Source organism: Triturus cristatus, chromosome 3_2 (assembly GCF_964204655.1).
Source record: "Triturus cristatus chromosome 3_2, aTriCri1.1, whole genome shotgun sequence".
NCBI classification, from domain to species: domain Eukaryota; kingdom Metazoa; phylum Chordata; class Amphibia; order Caudata; family Salamandridae; genus Triturus; species Triturus cristatus.
The window spans coordinates 437,656,417-437,680,969 of record NC_140584.1 but is presented as its reverse complement, the minus strand read 5'-3'; the positions used below and the strand labels follow the sequence as shown (position 1 = coordinate 437,680,969).

General features: G+C 47.2%; 1 protein-coding gene across 1 annotated transcript in view; it reads right to left on the bottom strand.

Moving 5' to 3' along the window:
• Window positions 1-24,553, bottom strand: part of CSMD2 (CUB and Sushi multiple domains 2) — a 1,634,099-nt gene that overhangs the window by 588,736 nt on the left and 1,020,810 nt on the right. The window contains exon 8 of the mRNA XM_085648024.1: window positions 11,097-11,184. Coding sequence (XP_085504150.1) covers window positions 11,097-11,184 — 88 coding nt within the window. The remainder of the gene's footprint in view (window positions 1-11,096; window positions 11,185-24,553) is intronic.

The following is a 24,553-nucleotide window of genomic DNA, read 5'->3' as shown; positions in this document are numbered from 1 at the left end:
CTGATTTGGGTGGTTTCTGTGTTGTTCGGACCATCAGTGGCCCAGTGGGTGCCTGAGTGGGCTTTTTTGGAGGTAGATGGGTGTCCATTACCTCCCTTTTATCAACGGGCAGAGATGTCACTCCCTTTCTCTTGCTGGTCCGGCCCATTAATATATGCATATCAAGCGGGGCAGGGGGCCTGAGCAGAAGTGCCCTTCCTTGATTTCAGGTGCGTTTCACCATTGTAAACTAAGCAGTGTTGTGCGGAACGGCAATATGCAAATGTGGGCCACTTGTTTTAACCGTGCCCGGGCCGATTTTTAATCCCATTCCAACCCTGTAAACTTTTGGAAAGACATGGCAAGCAAGCGGCCTGTGCTTGAAAATGCGTTGATAAATGTCAAGAAATTGTCACCTGACCACTCTTCCAACATGGCTGCCTTCTTTAAATGTCTGAACAGTGCAATATCCTTCCAAACCTCAGTGGGTAGAAAACAAGGCTTGCAGCCTGAGCTCCAGAAATGTTCATCAAATAATATGTGTGCATATAAAGCGAACAGCACTTATACCTCATCTATCTGATCGAATGCATAGCTCGGAAAGGAATGGGATATGATGATAACATGCGTTCTGTCGATTTCTATTAAGAAGCAGTCACGGAGTCTCTGCAGGCGGCCGCCATTTGCTGCCGGCAGAATCAGAAAACGATGCGAATATTTACTCGGTCTTTTGTGTGCCGCTGGTTCGGACCCGTTGCTGGGCTCCGTTCCTCGGATACACTTCTATTCTGCTACAGCTCCATAGCCGCCCGTGAGCCGAACAATTCGTGACAAATTCCAGAGTGAAAGGATGTGCCGCCGAGGCTGCTCCGCAAAGGGAAGGGGCGGAAGTAACACGCGCCCGTTGTAGAGACAGCAAATTATTGAGCCCCAGAGAATCTGTCCTATGGTTTCCTTCAGAACGCTCTCTGGAATGTTATTTTCTTTAACTTAATCTTTAACAAAGTTTTCTTCGACCACCTGCGCCGTTTACATATAAAATATGCCATCCTTCTCATAGCTGTAAAGAACCCTTAAGATGTTTGCGGTCCAGACTGCTAGTGCCGGTTTCATGGTGGATAGCGCTTTAAATGGAAATATACAAGTGCAACTACTCACTACTCCAGGGTACCTGCTTGAATCAGAGAAGTGCCAGTACTCTCCTATTAAAAGTAATTCACCTTCTTGAGAAGTGCTGGTACTTTCCTTTCAGAATGAAAGAAGTGCAGGTACTCAGTACTTGGCATGATCTACCCATTTAAAGAACTGATGGTGGATACAAAACATTCCCTGGATTCATCACATGCGCTGGGATATATAAATATCGGAAGTGTGAGGTGGAATTCGGAAGCTGCACATATAACCCAACCAATCTGCTGGTTTTGCCTCTCTGATGAGGAGAGTTCTTCTGTATTACTTCATAGAGCTGTGTCTAGCAGTCTGAGAGCTTCTTCCTTGTATACCAAACCAGATCTACTTGTCTTTGGATAATGCACTAGAAAAGATTTGTACTCACTGCTTACACATACCAGTACCCCTAGAGTAGATATTTTGCTGCTAAATACAGAACAGAGGCTGCCAGAGGTGGATCGGCCTACAGGGATTTAGAATATTAATGGGCGACTATAGCAACACAAAATAATGATGGACAGAATTCTGAACATTGTCAAACATTCACCCCCAGTCACATATCTGGGTTTAGTCCATAGTTTCTTTTTACTCACCATGGCACCCCAAGTTTGGACCCAGCCATATGCAAATCGATCTTGACCCTTCTCGCCATGGGAACAGTCCAGCCCACATTGCCAGGCCAGGTCCTCCCTGGACCAGAAAACAAGCACCCTGGGTCCAGTTTTGAGGTATCACCCCTCATTAGCCAGGCTAGCTTGAATCCAGTTGCATGGGAACAGTCCAGCCTGAACAGGGAGGACCTAGCCTGGCAGTTTGGGATGGACTGTTCCCAGGGGGAGCAGGGTCAAGACTGATTTGCATTTGATTGGGTCCAAACTGGGGTGGCATGGTGAGCAAAAAAATGATGATTAAACACTGATCTGTGATTGGGGGTTAATGTTTGACAATGTTCAGCATTCCGTCTACCATTTTTAGGTCTCGGCTGCGAAGGCTGCGCTTGCGCAGTCTCGCTCCGAGATTTAATGAGTTTGAGTGACTTTGAGAAGAGGGGCTTGCACCCGCCCCTCTTCTCTCCTGTTCTCCATTGGCTGGCCTCTTAAATGCTGGCCAGCCACTGGAGAAGAGGTCCAGTCACTCCGTTGAAGCCCCGTCTTTTTCGGATCGGGGGGCGTGTTTTTTGCGAGAAGTCTCAGGGAGGAGACAACAGCAAAACACGCCCCCAATTCCGAAAATGAGGCTCCCTTTCTCCGAGGCATTTTTGCTGTGCCTCGGAGAAAGGCGGTGCTGTCTTCCGGTGCCCTCGGCTTGTTTGTGCTCGGTGTGGTTGTCCCAAACTCCAGTGAACCGTGGGCGTGCATAGTTGTAAAACCGCCGAGCAGTGATACTTTCAGAAGGTGATTATTTTTCAGAGAATTCCACACCTTTCGGCTTCACGGCGCTGTCACAGGATGTTCCCCTCTCCGTCCCTGCTCGCTGGCTTCTTTCAGAGCTCCGTGTCCTCCCTCCATCTCTCCTTGCCCCCTCTCGCTGGCTTCTTTCAGAGCTCCGTGTCCTCCCTCCCGCCATCTCTCCTTGCCCCCTCTCCGTCCCTGCTCGCTGGCTTCTTTCAGAGCTCCGTGTCCTCCCTCCCGCCATCTCCCCTTGCCCCCTCTCCGTCCCTGCTCGCTGGCTTCTTTCAGAGCTCCGTGTCCTCCCTCCCGCCATCTCTCCTTGCCCCCTCTCCGTCCCTGCTCGCTGGTTTCTTTCAGTGCCCTGTGTCCTCCCGCCCGCCCCTTTCCTTGCATCTTTCCGCGCTGGGGAAGTTGAGGCTTCTCTCGCTGGGCCTCACAAAGGAAGGACATCCTGCCCACCAGCAGGCCTTCCGCCATGTGAGGGAACTGTTGGGTCCCCCGGCTGCCCTCGCCAGCTTCCGCCTGCAGCTGCAGAGCGAGGGCACATCCGGGCATCATCCAGAGACAGCGGGGGGCAGAGACGCTGCCACATGGGCATCTAGGATAACATGCAAACTGGCAAGACAGACGGTTGTAAAACCGCCGAGCAGTGATACTTTCAGAAGGTGATTATTTTTCAGAGAATTCCACACCTTTCGGCTTCACGGCGCTGTCACAGGATGTTCCCCTCTCCGTCCCTGCTCGCTGGCTTCTTTCAGAGCTCCGTGTCCTCCCTCCATCTCTCCTTGCCCCCTCTCGCTGGCTTCTTTCAGAGCTCCGTGTCCTCCCTCCCGCCTTCTCTCCTTGCCCCCTCTCCGTCCCTGCTCGCTGGCTTCTTTCAGAGCTCCGTGTCCTCCCTCCCGCCATCTTTCCTTGCCCCCTCTCCGTCCCTGCTCGCTGGCTTCTTTCAGAGCTCCGTGTCCTCCCTCCATCTCTCCTTGCCCCCTCTCGCTGGCTTCTTTCAGAGCTCCGTGTCCTCCCTCCCGCCTTCTCTCCTTGCCCCCTCTCCGTCCCTGCTCGCTGGCTTCTTTCAGAGCTCCGTGTCCTCCCTCCCGCCATCTCTCCTTGCCCCCTCTCCATCCCTGCTCGCTGGCTTCTTTCAGAGCTCCGTGTCCTCCCTCCATCTCTCCTTGCCCCCTCTCGCTGGCTTCTTTCAGAGCTCCGTGTCCTCCCTCCCGCCTTCTCTCCTTGCCCCCTCTCCGTCCCTGCTCGCTGGCTTCTTTCAGAGCTCCGTGTCCTCCCTCCCGCCATCTCCCCTTGCCCCCTCTCCGTCCCTGCTCACTGGCTTCTTTCAGAGCTCCGTGTCCTCCCTCCCGCCATCTCCCCTTGCCCCCTCTCCGTCCCTGCTCGCTGGCTTCTTTCAGAGCTCCGTGTCCTCCCTCCCGCCATCTCTCCTTGCCCCCTCTCCGTCCCTGCTCGCTGGTTTCTTTCAGTGCCCTGTGTCCTCCCGCCCGCCCCTTTCCTTACATCTTTCCGCGCTGGGGAAGTTGAGGCTTCTCTCGCTGGGCCTCACAAAGGAAGGACATCCTGCCCACCAGCAGGCCTTCCGCCATGTGAGGGAACTGTTGGGTCCCCCGGCTGCCCTCGCCAGCTTCCGCCTGCAGCTGCAGAGCGAGGGCACATCCGGGCATCATCCAGAGACAGCGGGGGGCAGAGACGCTGCCACATGGGCATCTAGGATAACATGCAAACTGGCAAGACAGACGCTCGGATATACAGACTCGTTCACAGAGACACAACTACATATAGAACGTGCCCAATAGTTCGACCTTTCCACATCAAGACAATCAAGCATTTGCCACTCGGTCTCGCATGTGCGAGGGTTAGAGCCAGAGCTTTAAGTGTGCCGGGTCCTGCCGGTGCTCATCACCGGCAGCTCTAAAAAGCAGGTGCTGAGACGGGTCCCTATCGGGCGCTCCATTATTGCCCTCGGGGTGAAAAGAAAAATCTTACCTCTGCAGCAGTAACACCTTTCACTAACTTTAATGTGACTTCAAAGAGACTCGGCATTGGTAAAGTTAGAGCTATTGGCATTGCTCATGACAATGCCGTTTCTTTAAATGTTTTAAAAACAAAAAACATAAACAAAAATAATGTCATGAGCAATGCCAATAGCTCTAACTTTACCAATGCCGAGACCATTGCATTGTAAATGCTTGTTTTGTGTTGCTTTAGTCACCCAAAGTGGGATGGGTATGCTCAGATGTGAGTCCTGTGCTCTCTATGCCACTGGATTCAGGCTAGCCTGGCTTATGAGAGGTGAAACCTTAAAACCGATCCCAAGATGCTTGTTTTTTGGTCCAGGGAGGACCGCGCCCGGCAGTTTTGGCAGGACTGTTCCCATGGAAAGCACACTTAAGACGGATTAGGTATGGCTAGGTCCAAACTGGGGTGACTTGGTGAGCAAAAAAATGATGGACTTAATTCAGATCTGTGACTAGGGGTGAATATTTGACAATGTCCAGCATTCCACCCATCATGTTTTTGTGTCACTCTTTAGAATATTAAGACATTTCTCAATCGCTTGTGAACAATTAGCAAGAGTGATGCAGAACTCCACGTCACATTGATACCATCTTCCGCAGTCAGTGTCTCCAGACTTCGGGGGGAGGGCTTCAATGCATATTATAAGAGTAAAGAATTTTGCCGGCTACTTGGTGCGCAATGGATACAATTTTACCCTGTATCTAGAAGAATATCAGCTGCTTTTTTGTTCACTGCTTCCAGCCCCACTCTGACTCATGTTCACTGGATTTTTTAACAGTACTTTTACGAGCCGCCGTAAATGAATCATTAAACGCCTTCCAATCGGTTCAGTGGAGAGGTGATGAACAAGTTACTTACCTTCTGTAATGTTCTTTCTCAAGGATACCCATCACCCTGCATAACCCGTAAGTGGGCAACTGGGCTACTTCTCATAAGGAACCATCACTGCTGCAGCCATATACTGACCACTTTGTTAAAGCTACTGGTGGTCACGGTTTCATGCTGTATGGTACTGTAGTGCTTGAATTTATAAAGATATGGATAAGTTCTAGAAATTAATTATATTTGTATAGCAGAATAAAGCAAAGCTTGAAGGCAATGGAGCACAGTATTTGATGATGAGTATCACATGGAGATGCCCAGACTGTGGCGGCTTCTTCTCCATCTTCTTAACTCAGACACTCAGGTGCGCCACTAGTGCAATTGTATAGCGAGATTGCACGATAATTAGAAGACATATATTTTCAGTTTCTCTCACCGAAGACAGCCATTTTCCACAGAGATGATGCTGATAGAGAGGCTGTTTTGTAGTTTGGGTGGTGGTCAGTTGTTGGGGCTCAGAAGACTCTGAAGACGTAGAGTCGGTTTTGATGAGTGACGCTCTCACATGGTTGAGGTTTGTAATCTTTTGGCCTGCTAACACAACCCAGTGAAACACTACTGTACGAGTTACACAATGTCTTGACTAGATGGCTGATTGTGTTGGGGAGTATTGGATCAGGCAAAAGGCAAAAGGTCAAAAGAGGGTAAGTGGCTCATGCATTAAACTTTCCTTGGTCCAGTTTCTCTACTAAGGATTATGCCAAGAGGTGAGTTAAGTCATGAGCTATTCATCTTCCAGTAATAGGAAGCAGGCGGTCTGTGCGATGATATAACTCTCTGCAGTCCTTATAAAGAAGATGCTGATGTTTCATTGTCAGCTCTTGCTAATATATAGAACACTGTTTTACAGCTTCCTCATCTCTGGCTTGAGTCAATGGTATATTAATTTGCATTCCTCTGTATACGAGTATCACAGGCTCAACCTTGAATTGTGTACATGTCTAAATGTGGATATTCAGTAAAAATGCGCATGCTCCTTCAACAAGTCCCCTTGTACTAGTTTTTGCTGCTTCTTGTAAGAGCAGTGAGCAGATTGATTCTGGTCCCCCCCTGACCTCTCCTGGCCAGCCACGGTATGGCACTTACTTGAGTATTGGGGGAGGTAGGCATTCTGTCCCCTATCCACAAGAGGTCCTTTTTTAATGCAGCCACAATCACAGGTGCCTTGGGCACTACAATAGTGAACATGAACCCCTCAGCGAGGAAGAATGGGGAAGGCAGTCACAGGTAGCAGGTGTGAACATTGCAAGGAAAAGGGTGCCTAATTGGAACACAGAAGAAATTCGATAAATTCCCCTCGATGCAGTAACTTTTCGTGAATGCTTTCTGACCAGCATTTACACGGTACATGGTCACAGCAATGGCCAGGGAAGACTCCAACCCCCTAGCGAGGCTTTTAAAAGATACACATATGGCGTAATTGTCATGATCAAGATTAAATATTGATCAGCAGGACAAATGGCCAGATCATGAATACACATGAACCTGAAACTGCTGCAAATGGTCACCTCATGAATACACATTAACCTGAAACCGCTGTGGGTGGCTAGCTCATAAATATACATTATCCTGACAAAGATTCCACAAAGGACAGCTAGAGAGATGGAGTAATGATCAGTTCATCACCAGCAAGCTGGCCATTTCCCACCGCATGTACATACCAGGGAGCGTGCCTGCTTAATGGGAACAGATATGGAGGAGAATTTGGTACTGTAAATCCAGGCTGGTTGTCTACACACAGTAAACCTATGCACTCTCATTGCACTGCATCACATGAAAATATCTGAAAAAGCAAACAGTCGCTACCTGAATATTGATGGTAGTTCAAAGACTGGTTCCTTTCAATGATGTTCATTATTGTTTTTATTGGTGTTGTTGTTATTACTGTTGTTCTTGTTATTATTATTATTGGGAGTAGTAGTAGCATCATAGCACTATATAAAAAAAAACCTGATAAGTATATCCCTAGTATCTGGATGGCAGGAGATTTTAGCAGTACTCTAGTCTCACTGCACGGCCTCTCTGTTGGCTGGAATCTTTTTAAATTGCTGTTGTTGTTGTTATTGTTATTATTATGTTGTTTTGTTCTAAATGTCACTTTGTGGTCTCTTTAGTGTGCTAAATCACCATGCTAAACAGGTGGGAATTTTGAGTTTAAAGTGAGTGTGTTTTGTGATTGGCGGGCCAGTCTCTCGAAGAGAAACGTGGTCCCTAATCAAGTCTTGTACAGTGTGTTGACTATGTCTCAATTCTCTTGTTTAAAAAAGAAGCAAGTGCTTAGAAGGGTATCCATTCACGAGAATTAAGCACTCAAAGAAACAAGGCAATGTTCTAAAAAGAAACAGGAAGACATAAACAATGTTACATATTCTCTTGCCAGGCCCTGCATCATACTTGTTCCGGGGTAGCTTGGCTGGGGGAGTATGGGCTTGTCTAGAAGGGGGTAATATGCACCACTTCCAAGCTTTGATGGTGAGCTTGCCTGCATCCCTGCTGTGCGGCCTTTCCATTGGCTGAGTCACTGGCCATGTTAGCAGACACAGGCCAGACATAGCCCTCATCAGACTCCTCTGTTAGGAGTCTGTATTGACACCACCAGGCTGCCCCAGCAGCACGTCCTTATAACCCCATCTTTTCAGCCTGAGGCAGTACAATAGGCCCCTTCGCTAAATGTGGGAGTTGCAAGACATGTACAAGATTACTACATATGCCTACTTCCTCTGCACCGTGGCTAGTGGCACATCATTTAAAAGCCGCATTTATTTAGGGTAACCCCACTTTGTAGAACATGTCCTTTGCTGTACTTCCAAGGGAGAAGGGTGCACGGAGTGTGACAGACACACCCGCCAGCAGCAAGTGATGGAGGTGGGTTAACAACAGCTTGTGAATGGTGGTGAGTGACCCTGGTTTTCATAGTTATCTTTTCTGAATTTTGCATCTGCAAACCATTGAATTCCAAACACATGAATGCCTTCTCAGGTTCCATGAAAGGGGTGAGCAATTAGATTGTGATCGCCAAACTCAGTTATTGTGAAAAGGTGAGTTTTGAAGAATTTACCGAACATGGTTAATAACCTTATTAAAATATAGATTATTGTGTAGTCATTTCTTGCAGCACCAGTAAACTTGAATCAAAGAATACTTTTGACAACACGGTATAATTTCATCACATGTTGTGCAATAAAAAGATCTTTTTCTAGGCTTCCAACTTGGTATGGCATTTTAATCTCAAATTACTCTTCAGATAATGAGTCATTGAACATGTTCCCCTAGTTATAATTCCTAGTAAACCTCCTTTGTCATTACTATGGTTAATTCCAATTTTTTGTTTCACAATTTTCTCTTATTTTATAGTGTGTCTTAGTTGTCCTATATCAATATGATTTCCTGTCATTTCCGTATGGTTTTCCTGGTTACTAACCAGGCTAACCATGTTCAGTAAATACTCCAAAAATCACCTTTCCTCAATAACTGAGTTTGGAGATCACAATCTAATTGTCGCCCTGTTAATGGAACCTGAGAAGGCATTCATGTGTTTGGAATTCACTGGTTTGCAAAATTCAAAAACGATAACTATGAAAACTAGGGTCACTGACAACCATTCACAAGCTGTTGTTAACCCCGCTCCATCACATGCTGCTGGCGGGTGTATCTGTTACACACCGTGCACCCTTCTCCTTTAAGATATCCATCACGTTTGTGACAGAGTAACCCATACGGGGACCTGTAAATGAGGCACTATGCCAATACTGCCAATTAAAAATAATCACATGCTAATTCATATTATGCGGGTATGCTGAATATACCGATATTAATCAAGGCATCCTGGATGGATGCTGGACCCTCTAGCAATAGTCCTTTGGGCTCAGACACGTACACAGGACCAGAATCACAAGGATTTTGCCTTCTGCATACTAGGAGATGGTTAGAGGATCTCTGAGTTACACCAGCCATCCTTTACTGTATTTGATAAAAAACTGCACAAGAACCAATTAGAAGATGGCTGGTGCATCATTGAGAAGAGTTTTTTTCAGATGTGAATATCCCCAAAAATGTCTAAGAAACCTAACATATGTTTTGATCACTTCCGATTTGCACTAGTGAAAATCGTACTGTATGCAGTAAAATAGATTTTGGGTACGCTGATAGATGGGCAAATCCTGTTCTAATTTGGTTCCTTTGTAACTGTGGGTGGGTCTGGTGTTTATATTTTGAGATCAGTTACAGGTAGAGGGTCAGTAGGTTGAATGGTTATATCCATCTTCTTGGATTACACAATAGCAGGTACTATAGGCGGTGCTACACTCGCTAATATTTAAATTGATACACCAGGTGGGAGCTATACCCCATAAACACCTATCTCCAGTCCTCCTTCCCTCCCAAGTTATCGTGGAGGTCAAGTGCTCCTTTGTGAAATAAATATAAAAGAAGAATGCTTAGCTTCCTGGTCTTCCCATATGGACTCACCCTCTCAGGTACAATGGGATCCGGCAATATGTGAATTTAATGAAAGGTGTTTGCCATTATCTCTAAAGACACAACTAGATAGAAAGAAAACACTGAGACTTAGTAAAATGATCAAAATCATTTGTTGGTACAAGCAAGTGGTGCTCCTGGTTACTGGGGCACAGTTCTACACTGACAACAAAAATGGCAGTATTGTATGGGCTAGTGCGCTGCCTGAACGAGCCAATGACTGCCCATGCTGTGTCCTTCTGGTGTTGGGTGTGCCCTGCAAGTCACCTTCTGTTTTGATATGGTGATATAGAAACAGACTTGTGAGACACAGGAGTAAGGTGCCGAAGCACCCTAGCTCCAGCGTGGAGTGAAATTGCAACCAAAAGATAAATAGAAGAAGGCTTGCGTAAGGGTATGGAGTGTTGGAATGGCAGGCGTGGGGATTTCACTGAAGTAAAAAGAAATTAAAAAAAGAGAAAAGCATCTTAAATAAATTATCACTATAAACCTTTTGTCACTAGTCTTCAGAATCAGATTATCTCCTCGCTTTGAGTCCTCTCTATTACTGCTGGACTTACACATAGAAAACTCAGCCACGTGTCTTCTCACAAGAATGATTTACCTTTACTAGGTTACCCACCATAGGAAAGCGCCGCAGTGGCTGCCAACTCAAAAAGAGTGAAATTCAAAACTTACTGGATCGTACATTGGCAATTTTACAAAGTAGGTTTTGCTTTTGTGAGTGGAAAACTCAAAAAGTATCTTACTGCACATTACCTTTTCCAAATGTACATCCTCATGCTTTCAATAATTCCCTTTACAGACTCGAGCCTCTGTTTGTAGCTCATAACTCCTGACTAAGTCCTGTACAGATGATGGTCATATAAACAGAAGCACAGTGCAAAAAAAACGACGCTGCATCATGACTTTAACTTACCATATGCCTAGATTTGTAGCTCCCTGGAGACCTGTTTCGTACCATATAATTACCCTTAAACACAACACGTGGATGACTATGCTATTCAATTAAGTACGACAGGCTATAGGGAAAAGCTCGGCCATGTTGCATACACATCTTATCACAGCCAATCAGGCCACAGACAGTGCACCTTGTGCCCAAAATGGTGGTTTTCAAGCTAGCATAATACAAGCTCCCCAACCGGAAAAGAGAGAAAGTAAAAGCCATCTTACCGGAAGTCGGATCCTATGCGCTTGCCCCGCTCCGGGATCCCAGGGTCCGGGCACACGTTGTGGCCCTGAGAGACTCCGACCTGCGTTACTGGAAGGGAAGAACAAAATAGCACACACAGAGAAGATAGGATGTCACAGGAAATGGAATGCAGCTGAGAGTTCTGTTTTTATCCGCAGCCTGGGTCGAGGCGAGGGAGCGGGGAACTATAATTGCTAGTCTGAGCCTAGGAATTTTGTAAGCATTTCCCTACAAACAAAGCTAATGACTGTAATTGAATCATTTCGGCATCATTTATATTTTCACAAGCAGGCCCTCTAACGGCGCTCAAGGCTGGTGGACTGCCGCGTTTAGTAAAGAAACCCCTCCGCACACGAGCAGGCACCTGCGCGTGCGAACGCGCGCACGCACGCACACACGCTCGCTCTCTCCCTCTCTCTCTCTCTCTCTCCTTCACTTTAACGCCATTAGCCTTCGAATCTCCTCAAACTGAAGTGTCAGCTCTGCAATCAAAGTCATTACATAATAACAAAGGTCCACCCTGGCCATAAAGAACGGGTTGACAGGATGGAGACAGCTTGATGCAATGTAATCTTACAGACTGCAACATGTTTATTAGCAGAATCCATTTTGTCTTAAACACTTCCCCAGGGACAGAAAAGAGTTGATACAGGTAAGAGCTGTAAATAGAAAAAATGGAAATGATTCTTCATATACAGCCAACCAGAAGAATAAGCACACTCTCTACAATCATGTTACTAAGCCTAGAGGGCAGTGTGGCCTCAGGAGGTTGAAAATTCAGGAACACTTAAGAATCTTGACAATGCACATAGCAACATGATTATTTATATGATGGGGAACAAGACATTTTTTACTCCAACCCCCTTTTGTCGTCATGCATTCCACAGTGAAGCTTGTATGACTCATGGTACAGAGCCTTTTATCTAGAGCATACTTCCATTACTCAAGCGATGAGTCAAGCTAGGAATATGGCCAAATTAACAAGACCTTGTTTCATTAATAGCCCTCAGTTAATGCCATGTTCAAATCTGCAACAGTTGTAGGCCAGTACCTTCTGCTCAGAGCAAATATAGCACTTACATTCCAATCAGCGTCATTGCTTTTACACTGTCATGACAGACACCACCGCTGCATGTGGGCTGACAGATGTGACAAAGCAGACAACTGAGGACATATTACATATAGGGCACACTGTCCCACTCTCGGGTGCACCCTTAAAACGGATTGTCAGGCATAGACTGGGACAGTGCACCCCATTACAGCAAATGTGATGTTCACAGTGCATGTGCCAACTCATGTCTGCCTTGTAAGCACCTACTTTGTGAAAGACGGGCTTGTTCTTGCAGCCACCGGTCTGCCTTTCACTTCAGGAGCCAGACCTGGTGTTCATTTCAAAGGGGACATGGATCCTGCCGCAGATGGGGGCAGTGGGCGACTGCACCCGCCTGCAGGAGAATTCCTGGGGGTCTCTTGGAACCCTGTTACCTTCTTCCAAGAGGGGCCATTGGGGGTGCATTGACTGTATGCACCTCATATGTGGCACACTGCCAGTGTGCCTACTAACAGCTTCTTTCCCATTGCACCTGCATCTATAATATGAAGCGGGCGCAATAGCAAAGGTTCCCTCATTTGCACGGGGCCGCATGTCAATGCAAACGAGATTGCATCCCCTTGTGATCACCCTGGCACACATCTGGCACCTGCACCATCCATATTTCAGAAGGTGCAGGCACCTGTGGCCTAATATTTGACACTTAAATGCGTTGGGGGGTGCAGAAGATGGGCACAAAGACGCATTGCACCCCATGGTACTATGCATAATAGTGCCACTTGTCTTCTTTAATCAAGACGATATAGACCACTTTCTACTGAGAAAGGTTGATTTTTTCCAATAGGGTGTTGTCTCTTAAAGGAAGAAAGAACACAGCTATGTCATCACATGTTGCAGCTAGGTCAGTCACATGTTAGAACTATGACTGGATGTGAGTACGCCCAGCCCTACTGGATTTTCAGACTGACCGTCCTGCAGGTCAGGCCATCACTGAACAATTAGATAAAACCGAAAACAAACGAAACAGTTAATTGCTATCAACCTACTACGTAGACTAGTGTCTTTGATGAAAAGGTTGGGAAACCAACCACAAAATGTGTTACTGAACCTTGCACAATCAAGGTACAATTAGTGCATACATAAGAATAAAGATTACTCATTGCACATCATTTTTACAGTTAAACTAACGCAGATTCGCATGAAGGCTTGTATAGCATTAGCAATTTACATAATCTTTTTTTTCAGTAAATATATGAATCGGTCATCCTTAAGAAAACTCATCCAACAAAATATAACGTCTTGTTGCAATAAGAATATCTCGGGTTTTTTTAAAGTGATAACGTAAAGGAATATTTTCAAAGTAGCAAATTACTAATGGCTCCATGAAAGTGTCATATTACAAGAGTTAATAGAATACACCATGATACAGGATTGGCACTTGTCTGGTAAATGTATTTCATCCTTCTGCGGGATGGGTAGTTGTGTTGCACCCTAAATTCTCGTGCCTGTTGTATATTTAAGTATGGATGGGAATCTAGGTAAACAAATGTTCTTGGGGTATGCATGTGTTTTCATTACTTTTTAAGCTTTCAGTATGAAGGATGGTTGTCAGCAAACCATTAGGATGAGCTTCGAATATTTTCAAGCATAAGTAATACATGATTGGTCCAAGCTTCCTTTTCTCCACACTCCCCCTTTCCCAGTGCTTAATTTGTAATGTACCAGGGCTTTCAGGAGAGCACTGCAGCTTGCACCACACATTGCCCCTGCCATGCTGCCAGTAAAATTAACACCACAACTACTAACCATCACACTGCTACAAGTGTGTTAATTCAGACTATTCCAGGCCCCCAAAGCTATAACATTGGTTTTGGCGCCAGGAAATAGTCAAGTTTTATGTATATTGAAATAATAATTAACTATTGTTGTGGTCAGCTTTAAATTAACCAGACAGCGCCACCTTGTGGCAGACTGTCACGAGTGCCGGTTTTGGCATTGCTGGTGCCGAGCACTAGAAACCACCGGCTCAAATTAAGCAGTATATTTTACCCTCCATAAGGAAAAGCTGAACAATATTCCTTATTTTCACAAGAAAAGCCTATTATTGGACCCAAACTCTGCCCCAGACCCTAGAAAGATCCTCACTAAATCATACAGGTTCGCAAAGTTAACAAAAAAACACTCATCAATAAATCTCAAACTAACCAGCAAGATACCAAAGCGACTTACAGTTTCCCTAAGTTCTTGGATACTCACTGGATCTAGATGTTGGAGACAGTCACTGCTTGATCTACAACACCACTTGGTCCATGCAGACGTGACGAGTCAGGGAAGATGCACTGATTTCTTATTGAATACTTGACATCTACACTCCTACGTCTCACTGAGGAAAAGAACGGAGGGTGCTCGGTGGAGGGCGCTACAAATGTTTCCTCACCTCCTTGTTGGTGAATGTTCCTTCCTTTGTGGCAGGCCTCTGTCTCTCAAAACATGCTGCTAATACCAAACTGGTAAAGGCTGTCACCTGCAAGCAGACAGCGTCGCACTGAGTGCAGCAGCCATTTTCAGTGTTGCCTCGCACTTCCCTGTCAACACGGGGTCCAGGAGGTGCCCCCGGCTTGTGGCTACGGCCTGGTACTTCAGGCCTTTCCGTTGCTAGGGTTACTCAAGGCCGCTCGAGCACAGAGTATTATGACGTCGAGGCTAAAAGTGATAGAAAGACTCCGAAGGACCATAAAAAGATCGAATTCAGAGTCTTCTCGCCTGGCAATACCTTGTGAATTAAAATAATTGCAGTACCCAATTTGAAATTAATTTTGTCGTTTCTCTAATCATTCCAACTGTGCGCAAGACGCTTTGGCCTGGAAAGGATGCAGACAGGACATGCAATTCAGCAGCTGCAATTATGAGGAAGTGGGAACCCTGCGACCGAGGAAGGACATTTGTAGGATACTTCGCGGTAACTCCTGCTTCTTCAACTATTGTCTGAACGCAGAGAAAAAATAAACGGGCCTCTACGGAAATTAGGGAAGTGCAATATTGCAAGGGTTTTCTCTTTCGAATTCCACGGAACTCCTGGAAAGAACTTGGTTGCTGTTTCAGTTCCCAAAGTTTTTGCATTTGGATTTTCAGGGTGAAAGCTGGACGTTAGCACACATTTAAAATTGTTTTTAGAAGATTGCCAACATTCATCCATTTTAAAAGTAGTGAGGAAAACAGGTTTAAAGTTAACTCATGAGAAAATACATTTTTATTCAGGGCCAATAGAACAAACATGAAAATATTGCAGATTGTGCAGAAAATATATAGAGCATAATACGTAGAAAGGAACAGGGGCGGCTGGTGACATTTGAAATAAGTGGGGAGTAAAGGTTTGGGATGAGTGGCTGTTGGTGTGCTCGCACGGCGAGCAAGCCCGACCGTCATAAGGTAGAAACCCCCCAATTTTGGGGGGTAAAAATAGTGTGCAAATGGTGCATTGTCGAGGATATTTACCATGGATTTTTTAATTGGCACTGCCAGGGTACTGTCATGATGACTGTGTTTACACAAATGCACACAATAGTGCGAATATGATTGACAGCACAGGGCCTGAATGGACCCTGCTCTGTCAAACACAGCGTGATGGTGAGTATGCAGACATTATTCAAATACTACACAGAGTCTAAGAAATTGGGCAGTTCTTGAAATTAGATTGTTATGGTGTAGATTGAGGGGATGGAGAGTGTAAAGAATAAATGCCTAAAACAAGGAAAGGGAACCGTGGCCAGCAGGGGAATGAAGCAGACCTGAGAATCGACTGCTCTGCTCCATCCCTTTCAATGTCACCTTGCATGGGTGCAGCAGGTGCAGTCGCACTAGGGAATTGAAAGGGCCATTAAACCCTAGTAATTGCTGGATTTAATCGCTCCAACAGCAAAGGGGCCATTTCCCCTGCTTACACTTGAGCCTATGGCATCCTTGCTACTCTACTGCTTGCTTAACACCCCACTGTAGTCCCTGGGTAGGAACAGTATGAGTACTTCCCTAGAACTCCATCAAGGTACAAAAAAACAGGGATATTGTTCAGGACAGGTGATTGAAATCCATATAACGGAGCACTGGAAGAGTCACGAGGTACACACTAGCCAGCTTAGTTTGCAAAAACTAGAGGAGCACGGAATGCCCAATTGCCAGAAGGGACTGGAGCACTGTCTCCATTGAAGGTGTGCCGGCTAAAAAAACATGAAGCGGTAGGAGCCCAGGAGTAAACCAATTACCAAAGACATCCAAGGCGACATTGATAAGTGAAGAAACACCGGAGAGCTATTGCAGCCCAAGAGGCAAAAGGCCCTCTGCCAAGATCGAACTTAGGCCCTGGCAGCAATGCAGAGCAAAGACAGTCTTAAACATGGAGGCCGACATTACTAGTACCAGCAAAACTGCAAGCAAGCCCAGCACTGCCGAGGCGCCAACCCGGCCAGATTATCCAGCCAAACCTGACCAACCCAAACCCAGCCAAACCACCCTGAGATTAAAAAACACTTACCTGACCGGTGACCGCCTCTTCTCCTGGCCCGCGTTGGCGCCTCTCTGCCCCTTCAAATGGTCCGGAACACCTCGTCCACGTGACGCAAGTGACTGGCAACCCGGCCCTCAGCCAATCCTGGCGCTGCAGCAGCGCCAGGATTGGCTGACGGCACAGCCTACTCCTCGCCCGCCGCCTGCCCATTAGGAGACCGAGGGGCTCCTAATGGGCATGCGCAAGGCAGCAAAAACACAAGTACGCATGACTGGGCACGGAGTAAAAAATTAAGCTCCATGCCCACTCATGCGCACTTGTGCTGCCTTTCCCAAAGGCGTCTGACAATGATGTCAGTCAACATGACGCCGGACCGCCCACGGTCCGACGTCATGCTGACTGACATTCACAGAGGAGGGAGCTGCGGGCGCGCTGACTGACATTCACAGAGGAGGGAGCTGCGGGCGCGGGCGGGGGGCTACGCCCCCACGCCCCAATGGACGCACCGCGCCTGAAAAGGAAAGCAGGAAGATACGTTGATAATTGGGATCTGTCTGATAGTTTGCTCCAATAATACGTTTGCACCCCAGAAAGGAAATCTGGAGAATTCTTGACAGGTTGGAGCCTCAGAAAGGTTGGTAGGCTTGGGGAAGTGTTAACTGCATGGTCATTCTCACAGGACACATACATTACTGTGCGACAGTCATATCAACTGTCTGCAGCTGCTCAGGCTTTCATGAATTCTGCAACAACCTCAAGGCTTATGACATTCATTCAGATGCTTTAACCTTCTTCAAGGGCCATTTGTCATTTTTTTTATTTCATCACTAATTATCAGTAGCTAGCAAGTGTGTCATGGACCTTAAAGCAAGTAAGTAAACTTGGCCCCTCTACCACCCAGGTGTTTATTAAAAGTGCCACAATTAGAATGCAGTAGGCCCCATTTCAGCTGGCCCCATTTTGTCACTGCAGTTGGAAGGGGGTGATTTGACAGATGACCAGGGGAAAAATTGAATAAATAATTAATTTTCCCTCCTTGTCGTCTGTCGAAATCCCCCACCACCCGGCCTCACTGCCCCACCACTCTTACCTGCACGGACCGCGGCTGGCCTTGCTTCTACTAACTACTTTTTTTTCAGATGGCTAAGAATTTCAGTATAAGACTACGACCAAACAATTTCCAAACATGCAATGAATTCTGGCTAGCTAATTTAAAAAAGATGTAGTTGCATTCTTTTAAGCAATCTTTGCTAAAAACATCTGCAGACTCGAGTGATCATCACCTTTCTGACCTTCTTCGCCACAGTGCTTAAGCCTGCGGTGATTCTTCATGCAGAAGCCATGCAGTTAGTTTGCCCCTAAACACATTTGTTTAAACCCCACCCCCTTTACTCAGGTATAGCTTCCTTTTGGCATATGATAAGCACATCTTGTAGTCATCAAGCAACAGACCCTGGCAATAGCCAAGGCGAAAGACAATGGCGGCTCATCCGCTAAGATGGAGAAGTGTCACCCCACTGCTTTTAAGCAGTGTCACTAAAGGAAAAATAAAAGGATAATAACTCTAAGTTATTATCATTTTAATTTTTCCGTGTTGCAGCAGCTTGGTGGGCAGGACGGGGTTGGCCTGCTTTGCTGACAGAGCAGGGGAGGGGAGGAATGGTTTGTACTCCAAAAAGTGCGTATGAATGTGTGGCCGGCCCTCTGGGGCCAGCCAAACATTCATGCACACTTTGCATGTTCTCAATGCAGGGTGCATTACAGCCTGTATGGAGAACATGCCCAGCCTCCCATTCTCAGACCAATGACAACGCTGCATTGCAGCATTGTGAATGGCTATCGTGAGGCTGGGAGCTGGGTGCATCCTGCTTCCTGGCCTGGAAGTGGGGAAGAGGACCGAGAGGAGGCGGCGACGATGGCGGGCGGCAGCAGCAGACAGGTAAGTGTGTATTTAAAAAAAAAAAGTCATCCCCTCCCCCACGACCCGACTCCCCCACCGCCTTCAAATACCAGCCGCCACTGCCGGAAGAGATGGAACAAATGTGATGAGGAAAGTTTGACTAGAGGTAGTGAAGATTACCTGTAAGTAGTCAGGACTTTTACATGCATTTCAGTAGCATTTATAATATGATGCCACAAATTTTCTCCCTCACATCTTTATCCGACACAATAATATCCTTTGAAACGTATTGACCTTATAAACAGGTGCACTCAATATGCCCTAATGATATATATCTAAATATATATATACATATATAAATTTAAATATGTGTGTGTGTATATATATATACATATATTACCTACTGGCGGTCGCCAGTAGGTAGTTATAGTTAGGACCTATTTTCCATAGGAAATCCACAACATTCTATTCCGAATAACTTTGGCGCAGATTGACGAATCTTCGCAAAATTTTCAAAACTTTGGGCCAGCTCCGGTCCACTCCTATCCTGAAAGTCTTGGGGTGATTCGTCAAGCGGGGGCGAGAAAAAATATACATATATACATATATATACATATATATATATCACACCAAGATTACTTTTGCTATATATATATATATATATATATATGGGAACAAGACACTGATACCAAGGGAAGCTCCAATCTGTACAAGGCCTGAGCAAACATTGGACGTATCTGGCAGTACAGGAGTACACATACACTTGATTAGTTAAAAATAAAAATGACTTACTGAACTCCATCCCATGATACACCAATATCACCAAAATAACCTTTAAGAATTCACTTGAGTGTTACAAATGATATTTATTGGAATGCTAAATCTATTGTGTTTTCATGAGTAATAATATGGTTGTGTTCTGTAATATGTGGCTTTCTCTCACTTGTCGGACTGCTGGATGCACCATTGTGTCATTTCACTGACTTGTTCTGGCACCCATGTTGGGACCAGCACTTGCTGCACTTCAGACCACAAGGACTGCACTGCTAAAAATAAGACCACGGGCAGTTTGAAGAGGAGTTCAGCTATATCAGGGTCAACATCACAGTTAGGAGGAGACTCTACATGACCTCTCAATGAATCAATCAGGGTTGGTAAAGCGCAACTACTCACCCGTGAGGGTCTTAGGGCACTGGCGGTAGGGTGCGTGGCTCCCTTGACTGCTGGGGTCACCTGGAAAGCCAGGTCTTGAGATCCTTCCTGAACTGGGGCAATGTGGGAGATTGCCAGAGGGGGCGGGTGTTCCAGTTCCATGCTTTGGCTGCAAGATCAGAGAAGGACTTTCCTCCCGTTCTAGTCTTGCTAATACGTGGGACAGTGGTCAGGGAGAGCTAGGCTGATTGTAGGAGTCTTTTGAGTGCGTGGAAGGAGAGGCGGCAGTTCAGGTGTGCGGGTCCGGTGTTGTGAAGGCCTTGTATGTGTGGATGAGTAATTTGAAGGTTATTCTTCTATCAACTGGTAGCCAGTGGAGATCACAGAGGTGTTGGGTGATGTGACTGCGATGGGGGGTGTCAAGGATCAGTCTGGCTGCGATGTTCTGAACAGTCTAGAGTTTGCCAAGGAGTTTCTTGTTGATTACAGCGTAGAGAGCATTGCCGTAGTCCAGTCTGCTGCTGATGAGTGTGTGCGTGACACTTTTTCTGGATTTGGCTGGGATCCATCTGAAGGTCTTTCGAAGCATGCAGAGGGTGAAACAGGTCGAGGAGACGGCGTTGATCTGGAGGTTCATTGTGAGCGATAAGTCTAGAATGATGCAGAGGTTTTGTGCGTGATGCGTCACTGTGGGGAGAGCAGAGGGCTACCAGGAGTTGTTCCATGCTGAGGGGGTGGAGCCAAGAATGAGGACTTCTGTCTTTTTTTAGTTCAGTTCCAGGCAGCTGTTCTTCATCCAGGTGGTGATGGCTTTAATCCCTTCTTTGGAGTTGTGTCTGGTGTTGTTGGGTTCATTGGTGAGGGAGAGGATCAGCTGGCTGTCATCGGCATATGAGATGATGCTGAGCTTGTGGTTCCTGATGAGGGTTGCGAGGGGGGCCATGTAGATGATGAAGAGGGTGGGCTGAGGGAGGAGCCCTGAGGCATTCCATAGTTGGTATCTGTCGGTTTTGAGAGGTAGGGAGGGAGTCTGACCTGCTGAGTTCTGCCGGTGAGGAAGGAGCGTATCCAGTCAAGGGCCTTGCGGTGGATGCTGGTGTCATGGAGTCTGGTGGCTAGGGTGCGGTGGGAGACAGTGTTGAATGAAGCTGAGAGGGCCAGGAGGATGAGGGCTGCTATGTCACCCTGGTCGAGGAAGGAGCGGATGTCGTCTGTGGAGACGAGTAGGGCTGCCTTGGTGCTGTGATTGCTTCTAAATCTGGATCGAGCGATGTCCAGGACGTTGTTAGCTTCGATGAAGCTTGCTAGCTTGGTGTTGTTGGCCTTTTCGATGACCTTGGCTGCGAAGGGAAGATGGGCCTGAAGTTCTTGAGGTCTGTCGGGTCCGCTGAGGGTTTCTTCAGGAGGGGATTGACTCCGGCGTGTTTCCAATCGTCGGGGAAAGTGGCGGTCTCGAAGGAGCAGTTGATTGTCTGACAAAGTTAGGGTGCGATGGCAGAATCGCTCTGTGGAAGTGTGGTGTGGCCTGGTGTCTGAGGGTGCTCCAGAGTGGATGCTTTTCGTGGTCTTCAACTTGTTTTCTGTCATGAGCAGCATCCATTTGAGCAGGGTCCATTGGGTGGCGTCACATGAGAGAGGAGCTATATTGGTGAGGTGGTCTTGGTTGTCAAAGTTGTCGTGGATCATCTTGATCTTGTGGTGGAAAAAGGTGCTGAGTCTGTTGTAGAGGTCTTGGGAGGGTTGGATGTCTGTTGTTTCACTGCAGGGTTTGGCAAATTCCTTAATGATGGAGAAGAGTTCTTTAGTGTTGTGTGCATATGAGGATTCTGTCTTGGAGGGATTTCTTCTTCGTGAGTTGGTGGTGTGCGGTGAAGGCTGCTTTGTCGGCTGCGCGTGTTTCCAGGGTTTTGTTGCTCCGCCATGTCTTTTCGAGCCATCTGCAGGAGCGTCTGTATTCTTGGAGAGCAAGAGTGAACCAGCTTGTTTTCTTGATGTGTCTTCCGTGGCTTTCTTGAGGGGGGCGAATGTGTTGGTGCAGTTCATGATCCAGCAGTGGAGATAGCGTGCAGCGGTGGTTGCATCCGAATTAGTCGGTGGCGGGGTGCTGACGAGGGCGGAGGTGAGCTAGTCTTTGGAGACTTTGTTCCAGCTTCCACAGGGGAGGCAGTGGGCGTGCTTGTGTATGATGTTTTTTTTTAAGGAGAAGTGGATGCAGCGGTGATCTGTCCAGAGGAGTTCTGTGGTGTGGCTGTAGGAGACGCTGTCTCCCCCGGTGAAGATGAGTTTGAGTGTGCATCCCGCTGTGTGCATTGGGTCAGGGACTAGTTGTTTCAGTCCTATGCTGGCGAGCTTCTCTAGGAGGGAAGCGGCGTTTGAGTCATCGTGGTTATCAAGGTAAAAGTTTAGGTCTCCGCATGGGATGTAGTCTGTGGATGCAAGGGCATGGGGTGCGGTGAGGTCGGTGATGGCATCGGTAAAGGGAGCATGGGGGCCGGGTGGCCTGTAGATGATGGTTCCGTGTGGAGTAATTTCGGGGTTGGTCTGTATCTGGTAGTGGAGGTGCTTCAGGAGGGTCGCTGTGTCGCCTGGGAGGGTGGTCATGTGGAGGGTGCTTTTGTCAATGACGGTGATGCCTCCTCCTGAAGGGATGGGGTGGTCCTTGTGCAACATCTTGTATCCGTCTGGAATGGGGGATGGCAATGTCAGGTGCAGAGTAAGCGTTGGTCCAGGTTTCCATGAGGAAGGCGACGTCGGGCAAGTAGGTGTTAATGAGGTCCCAGATTTCTATGGCGTGCTTATGTAGAGAAAGTACCTTGAGGAGAATGCAGTTGAGTGGTTTGTGAGAGGTGATGTCCTGTAGGATGGAAGATGCTGCTGGGCTACGGAGGTGGGTGTAGGTGAGGCGGCAGTGTAGACAGGAGAGGGCTGTGGGTGTTGTTTGGCGTTGAGACCTGGCAGTTGTTGTTGCGTCTGGGGTTGAGATCGTGGAGGTTTCTGGAGTTGTAGCTGTGGTGGCTCTGAGGACCAGGGTCCCAGGAGCTGGTCGCAATCAGGGCGCTGACGGGTACAAACGGACTTGCTTTTGGCCCACCTTTGGTGAGCCAGCGGTACGCCCGCTGCACGCAGCCGCGCAGCGGCCGCCATTATGTAGGGATTGGGAAGGTGGTGGGTTAGCTGGGAGGCGGGAGCGGGAAGAACACTGGAGTGGGGAGGGGCCGCGGGGGCGGCAGGGGGAAAATGAAGGAAAGAGTGAGGAGAGTAAGAAGTGAAAATTGACAGAAGGGCAAAACCAAGGAGAGAGAAAAAGAGGGCACAAAAGGAAAGAGGCAAAGAACGGCAGAGGCAGAACAGCAGAAGAGCAGAGTGCTCTCCCACTGGACCACCAGGGATGAGGTGCAGGCAGGAGCCTGCAGGTGGAAGAGGACCTCGAACACTCTGCACAGAGAGCTCAGGGGCCCCTGGGGGCAGCACTTAGTGGTGGAGCTGTGCGGGGTGAGAGCAGCCACACTGACCAGGTCAGTGGTCTTGTTCCTCTTGCGCAACAACTCCAGGAAAACTATTTTGGGGTGACAAGCTGCCTTTCAGCACACATAGAGAGTTTGGCCTGGATATCTCCTGTATCCATCTTTTGTCAGAGGTCCACCCAGAACTGACCTCTGACCACACTCCTCTGTGACACGCAGAACAGGTGACATGTCAGTGCTTCACTGAACCTTTAGTGGAGCTTGGGGTTTCACACTTATCAGTTTCTGGAGTGATTGTCGGTCTCCGTACTGGTGTTGCTGTATTCATTATCTATAATATGTGCTCTTTGTGGTTACCTCACTCCAATGTAATATCTCTTCCTTTCAGAAGAGTGAATAACAGCATTACGCTGACAGCAGTCTCGGCCCCTCGACCCATATAGCTTGCTCAGCCCCTCTTTCCCTTCAGTGGCCGGTGTAATCTGAGTTAGCATGCCATGAAGTAATGGAGAAGGTATTCCAGAAGATTGAGAAAGGACAAAGATAGTGGCTTTGGACCTTTATGGTAAATCTGCTCACCAGTGTAAGCTTCATTATCTGCCAAGTAAGCTCCCCTACCGGCACTTTGGAAGTTCAGGCCGAGACCAAAAGCATGGTCAGTGTAGAATAGAAAAGAGGTACAAAAGGAGGGACTATGAAACAAGACTGAAAGGGAAAGTATAATCTTAAGGGCAACAACAACAGTCGGGTGGAAAGGAGGCATGAATTGAAATACCAGCGATTGTAAAGCGCACAACTACCTCCGGAGGGTATTCTACCCTTACTCCGCAGCTGGTACTGCGCATTACCGTTTCTGCGCATTTTTTACTTAGCTTGCTTTTAGTATGCATGCTACCGTTACTTCGCAAATAGGTTTATTCGCAGGCTATCTACTTAATTGTGTTTATTTTGAGGCGCTTCCGTATAACGTGAATCTGATGACAGGAAGCATAAGAAGAGAGGAAGCAGGCTTGAAGGTGAAGAGAGTGACCACGAGGGAAGATAGGTAAGTGGGGCTGTGTGGTTTTTAGGGTGGTGAAGGGGGTAGACTTTTAGGTTTTAGGGTTGTGTTGTGTAGTGTAGTGTAGAGTAGTGTATTTGTGCTTAGGGTAGTGTTAGGTTCGTGAAGGGTAGTGTAAGAATATTAGGACAGGACTGGGGGAAGGGGAAGGGTTGTGCATGGGGTAGTAATTTAGGGTTTAGGGTAGTGCTGTGGTGTTTGTGTTGTGTTTGTGTTTGTGTTTGTGTGTGTGTAGGGTAGTGTCAGGTTGGGATGAGGAGGGTAAAAAGGGCTGTAAATGTGATGTTTTGTGCCTTAATATGTGTGTGTA